At 43.5% G+C, this 6,843-nt stretch overlaps 1 protein-coding gene across 2 annotated transcripts in view; it reads left to right on the forward strand.

Moving 5' to 3' along the window:
* The window catches only part of LOC143287000 (uncharacterized), an 11,091-nt gene extending 5,992 nt beyond the window's left edge, over nt 1-5,099 (forward strand). The window contains exons 1-2 of one of the 2 annotated variants that reach the window (XM_076595001.1): nt 98-501; nt 2,362-5,099. In XM_076595001.1, the coding sequence (XP_076451116.1) occupies nt 163-501; nt 2,362-3,594 (1,572 nt within the window). In that variant the 5' untranslated portion in view covers nt 98-162 and the 3' untranslated portion in view covers nt 3,595-5,099. Of the gene's footprint in view, nt 1-97; nt 502-2,361 lie in introns of those variants that run through there. The other variant, XM_076595002.1, reaches the window with a different exon arrangement.
* Nucleotides 5,100-6,843: the final 1,744 nt, after the last annotated feature.

Here is a 6,843-nt window from a genome sequence, read left to right on the forward strand (position 1 = left end):
CTGATATATGTAGATTTTGAAACAATGGAACCTGAAATAGAAGTGTTTTTCCTTTGGATTTGGTGATCATGTTTTTGAGATGGTGAGCTTCAAAACGATCAGCTTCCATTTATTCCTGTCACAGTATCCTGCCCGGCTACTTGCCCATTCTCGACTGTCAAGATGGTTAACACTACAAACAACACAGACACTGTCCCCTCCTCACAGTTCGTTGGAGAAACCATCCACATTGCTGCACGTGCAATATTCTCCACACTGGGCAGCGTCATGATAGCAGGTGGTGTCATAGGCAACGTACTGCTCATCTCGGTCATCGTCGGGCGTTTTCGGCAGAAAAGACACGTGCACGATCTATTTATAGTCAACCTCGCCCTCGCGGACATTTTCTTCTTGGGATACTGGCTGACGTTTTTGGTCCTTGACCTGATTTTAGGCTACCATCCAGTGGTGAACCACACACACTGCGTGGTGAATGGAGTGGTCGGTTTCACGTTGGGTGAGGTAAATATTCACACACACACACACACACACACACACACACACACACCAAAAAAAAAGAAAGAAAGCACAAAGAAAACTAACTGCATTTCTCTTAATACTCATGTCTTCAATTTATTGGCTTGTCACTCGCACCACAGTCTTTCAGCTCGTACCTGAGTCTGACATACACATGAATATGACAAAGGTGAAACTCAAAAGTGAAAAGTTGAATTAAAACATGAAAGTAGTATAACTAGACACCTTTTTTTAACTCACAGTAAACATAATTATAACACGTTGTTTAAAGAAAAACTAAGGAGTATTATTTCCGAATAAGAGATAATACAAATTATCATTATTACAGATCCTTCAGTGGCTTTTTCTGAAATAAAAAAACAAAATGTCACACTGTTTGCATGCCATAAAGAGATAATGTTCTGGTTTCATCATATACATTAAGTAACAATGATTTTTATAAGAAAAAGAAAACCTATTCCTAATTCATAGAAAGACTTGAAACTGCAGGTATAGTAGGCACGCTTAAAACATAATGCTTAAAACAAGCATGTGAACACTTTTTATAAACTCGTATGGCCATTAATTGAAAGTAAATCACTTAAAAGAAACAAAACAACTACAACAACACCATTTCCATGCAAACACATGATTTTATTCACATTCAAAAATGACGAAAACACTCAGGACCTTGAAATTGGAATGAACTTCTTCTTTCGCTTCATCAAGTCTCCACACTCAGCTCTTTCAAGTCTGGCCTTAAAACCCACCTCTTCCCAAAATAGCCTCCCTTCCCTGCCTTTTCCTTGTCTTCAGTTTCCCCAGTTTTAGAGTTATGCGTGCGTGAGAATGACTGGTGCGAAAGCGCTTAGATTTGTCTATACATAAGATTCAGCGCTATATAAATACCATATTATTATATTATTTAGAAAAAGAACGGACACCCCACCCCGTTTTCTCCCCACACAACTCCCAACCGTCACCTCCTGCCACCCACTGTTACCTGCTGCCTCTTCTCTCCCACACGTATGTGCCTTGTATTACAACTTGTTTAACACACACACACACACACACACACACACACACACACACACACACACACACACACACACACATGAAAATAAAAATAATGAATATTTGATAGAAGACAAGTTCACAAGAATACAGCACATGACTCTACAAAGATGCTTTTAAAAATGATGATACGATTAAATGAAAGAATAAAACAAACAAACTATATTGATATAACAACAACAACAAAAACAACAACAACAACAACAATAATAATAATAATAATAATAATAATAAACAGGGAGGGGCCGTTAGACTCCTCAAATCCAGCAACTGGAGGTCATTTCAATTCTCAGACGACAAAGGAGTTGAGTTTGACGACCTACAGGGTTTCACTTTTACCAACAATTATAACAGCAATCGGCATTTATAAAGCACAATTCATTGAAACGAAACTCATTGTACCTGTTTTGAGGGATCCAGAGGATACAGAAATGTGTGTTCAGCATGAGTGGTCAGTTCAGGTGTGTTATAACCCAGCCATTGTCGGGCGGACCAGCAGCGACACGGAAACAGATCTCTAATGAGAGATAATACATGAAAAACACTGAAATACTTTTCTTTCTGTCACATAACGTTTTTGTTCTTTATTATTCCCAGGTATATCAACTGTCATGTATATTTCCAAGTTGTATCATTATCTGTTTTCTTTGCAGTCATCTTATTGACGCATTGAATCTTTGATGAATCTTCTCCCCATCTAAATAAACTAACAGCCAATGTGGAATGAATATTGTCCGTAATACACAATATAACTATTTCCTAGATAAACGGTGCTCATTGTCTTCATTACAGGTGTGTGTGCTGTCACTGCTGGCCATCTCCATGAACCGTTACCTCCACGTGTGTCACTCCCACCTGTACAGCCGTCTCTTCACGCTGCCCCGCACAGTCTTCATCATCATCTCCATCTGGGTGGCGGCCATCTTGGTGCCTCTGCCTCCCGCTCTGGGCATTGATACAGTGACCTACCGCTACAGCGCAAACACTCACATCTGTTCCTTCGATAGGTCGTTTCTCAGCTACGTGAAGTTCATAATACTATTTTCCATCACCGTTCCCATGATGCTGATTGGTTACTGCAACTTCGCTATTTTCCGGTACTGGAAGAAGGCCAGAGTGAACCTGGACATCCGGAAAGGTCAGAGACAAGGAGGGAAGCTGTTCTCAAGATGGAGAGAACGTGGCAGGAGGAGTCAGGAGGAAGAGACAGAAACGGATCCAGACGCAGTGACGGATGCAAACAGACGTTGCTGCGGGAAAGGCAAAGGGGTTCCTGTCCTTGAAGAAGTCCCGACTAGGTTTTCCACCAGTGCGGACGTGTCAGAATGTCACGACTGTCACGTTGTGAGCTCAGACCACAACAAAGAGGACGACAACGAAACTGAAAACCCTTCTCTGCCTACCCCTTCGTCAGGTTACAACGAGAAGGAAGATCAGGTTCAATGCACTGGAACAGGACAACAAATGGACAGTGAGCAAAGTCGTGGTGAGGACAAAAAAGATTGTGGTCACGATCAAAATAAACTGATGCCAAAGCAGACTGCCTTTGCCGCCGGAGCACTTACTTCTGACAGCACAACCACCACAACAGAAGCCACCATTACCACTGGATTATCAGCACACACAATGAATGTTCTTGTGCAGTCACCTCCAGATTCACCTGGAAAAACTCGTTCAGCACTGACTCCACAGAACCATCTTCTAACGACAACTGTCCAGAAAGTTCACCGTCAGAAAAAGAAGCACAGCACCAGAGAAGTGGCCTTTGTGCGCTCCCTGTTCGTCGTCTTTCTCATCACGTGCTTTACCTTCATTCCATACGTCGTCATCCTCATCGTCAGCTCCATCATCGCCGTGCCATCAGAAGTTGCCATCCTTGGACTGTTGCTGCTGTTCTCCAACAACTCTGTGAACTGGATCGTGTACGGAGTGATGAATCCTTCCTACAGGAAAGCCTACAGGGCCTGCTGGAACCGGCTGCTGGGCAAGTGCTGTCACCGGAGACAAGAGCAGACCGACAGTTAAATTCATCACGGTCTGGCACAAAAACTGTGTCAGCACAGATAGTGAAGGCAGAGGCAGAGAGAAGTGTTGAGCTGTCGTCTTCTTTGGCCCTGTCTTCAAAACTGTGAAGTGTGTAACTCCTTTTGAAACCTTACAATTTGTTATTTATTCCTAGTCAATGTAACAAATACTCCAACATGCGACTGCTCTATCTATTTGAGGTAGAGTGTGGACAACAAAATCAAAGGTATTAACATTGATCAACACATTCTCAAGCTGCAACTGAACCGTGCAGGATATTCACTGTACATTCATTATGCAGTTACGTCTTTTATCACGGTGGAGTGAGTGCAGTAATGCTGTGCATTTTTTTTCTGCATGGGTAATAAACATGACATGAAAATGAGAACGAGCAACCACAGACATAGTGAAGTACTTAGCTGTTTCTACAATGAAGCCTCTTGAAAGTGGAAAACCAGACTACAAAGAATGATAAAGAGAGACATTGTATCTATGTATGATATACATTGTTTTTTCTTCTGATACAGATGTAAGATGGTGAACAATGCCATGACGTATCTGAAGAAATTCACGAACACAATTAAAGTTCATGACAATCAAGGTTGTAGCCTTTACAAGACAAGACGTATTTATTTCAGGAAATCCCTCGAGGGGCTCTTAAAAATGTTACATACAAATATCAATCACATTTGGTATTGTGCTCATATTTTGTTTTTTACAATATACACACCACTGTTTGGTCAAAACATACAGGAAAACAAAAGAAAACATCGTCCCATAATGTCTGTACAGATTACTCCTTATGTTTATATGAACAAATCATTCTCTTGGTTCTTTAGTATGTTTGTAAAGTGATCGTCAGAACAGATTTTCTCCAAAAATAAGACAGGTGAATAATTTGTGTATCTGTCTGTCTCTATGTCTACCTTCCTGCCTGTCTGCCATTCTATCTATCTTAAGGAATGTATTCAATCTAAGGAAAAAAATAACCCCTTTACTCGCAGAAAGTAATTTCAGAAATGAAAATACACACTTTGGGCATACATATTTATAAGGTAACAATATTTACGAATATCGAAACACACACACACACACACACACACACACACACACACACACACACACACACACACACACACACACACACACACACACACAGATGTGTCACTCCCACCTGTACAGCCGTCTCTTCACGCTGCCCCGCACAGTCTTCATCATCATCTCCATCTGGGTGGCGGCCATCTTGATGGCTCTACCCTCCACTCTGAGCATTGGTGCAGGAAACTACAGCTGCAGTGCACACTCACATCTGCTCTTTTGACAGATCGTCTTACAGCTACGCCAATATCTTGGCCATGTTTTTCTCCATCGTTCTTATGATGCTGATTGGCGACTGCAACTTCGCCATTTTCCGGAACTGGAAGAAGGCCAGAGTGAACCTGGACAATCGGAAAGGTCGGAGACGAGGAAAGAGGCTGTTCGCAAGATGCAGAGAACGTGGCAGGAGGAGGAGTGAGGAAGAGGCAGCAACAGATCCAGACACAGTGACGGATGCAAACATTAACTGGTGTTGGAAAATAAAAGGGGATGCTGTCCCTAAAAGTGAAGGAGAAGTGAATGGAAGGTTTTGTACTGGTATGGATATGTCGGGATGTTACAGTCACATAGGGAACTCAGACTATGACATCGGAGGTGACAACGACACTGAAACCTCTTCTCTGTCAACACCTTCCTCGCGTTACAACGAGAAGGAAGACAAAGTTCAGTATCAGTATCAGTATCAGTAGCTCAAGGAGGCGTCACTGCGTTCGGACAAATCCATATACGCTACACCACATCTGCCAAGCAGATGCCTGACCAGCAGCGTAACCCAACGCGCTTAGTTCAGTGCACCGTCAAAACAGTGCCCACCCCGACACTAATGGCTGGTGAGCACAGTCATGGTGCAGTCAAAAGAGATTCTGGTCACGATCAGATGAAATTTACGCCAAGGCAGGCGGCTGTTTCCATCGGAGCAGTTGCATCTGACAACACAACCTCCACGACAGAAGAAGCCACCATTGCCACTGGATCACCAACACACACAATAACTGTTCATGTACAGTCACCTCCAGATGCATCGGCGTCTTCACCAGGAAGGACTCGTTCAGCATGGAGTCCACAAAAACGCCTTCTTACGACAGCTGTCCAGAATGCTCACCGTCAGAAAAAGAAGCGACGGGCGCAATAGCCGAGTGGTTAAAGCGTTGGACTTTCAATCTGAGAGTCCCGGGTTCGAATCACGGTGACGGCGCCTGGTGGGTAAAGGGTGGAGATTTTTACGATCTCCTAGGTCAACATATGTGCAGACCTGCTAGTGCCTGAACCCCCTTCGTGTGTATATGCAAGCAGAAGATCAAATACGCACGTTAAAGATCCTGTAATCCATGTCAGCGTTCGGTGGGTTATGGAAACAACTGAGAACATACCCAGCATGCACACCCCCGAAAGCGGAGTATGGCTGCCTACATGGCGGGGTAAAAACGGTCATACACGTAAAAGCCCACTCGTGTGCATACGAGTGAACGTGAGAGTTGCAGCCCACGAACGAAGAAGAAGAAGAAGAAGAAAAAAAAGCACAGCACCAGAGAAGTGGCCTTTGTGCGCTCCCTGTTCGTCGTCTTTCTCATCGCCTGCATTAGTTACATTCCATATGTCGTCATCCTCATCGTCAGCTCCATCATCGCCGTGCCATCAGAAGTCGCCATCCTTGGACTGTTGCTGCTGTACTCCAACAACTCTGAACCGGATCGTGTACGGTGTGATGAATCCTTCCTACAGGAAAGCCTACAGGGCCTGCTGGAACCGGCTGCTGGGCAAGTGCTGTCACCGGAGACAAGAGCAGACCGACAGTCATCCACATTCCTCACAGACCAACACCACGGCTGTGTCAGCACAGAGAGTGAAGGCAGAGGCAGAGAGAAGTGTTGAGCTGTCGTCTTCGTTGGCTCAGTGTTCACAGCTGTGATGTGCGTGTATCTTCGTTTTAAACGATAATTACTTGCCTTTCTTTCTGGTTAAAACAGTTGACTGTGCAGGCCATTCATTACATTTTTGTCATTTTAATCATGGAGGAGTGTAACTAGCAGTGTGGTGCCTATCATTTTCTTCTGTATAATTAACATAAAAGAATAAGGAAAATGAACATACACAGAGAAGATGGAGCACATTGCTGTTTCGATAATTTCCGCTTTTTGAAATAGAAGAACG

Source organism: Babylonia areolata, chromosome 10 (genome assembly GCF_041734735.1).
Source record: "Babylonia areolata isolate BAREFJ2019XMU chromosome 10, ASM4173473v1, whole genome shotgun sequence".
Taxonomy (NCBI): domain Eukaryota; kingdom Metazoa; phylum Mollusca; class Gastropoda; order Neogastropoda; family Buccinidae; genus Babylonia; species Babylonia areolata.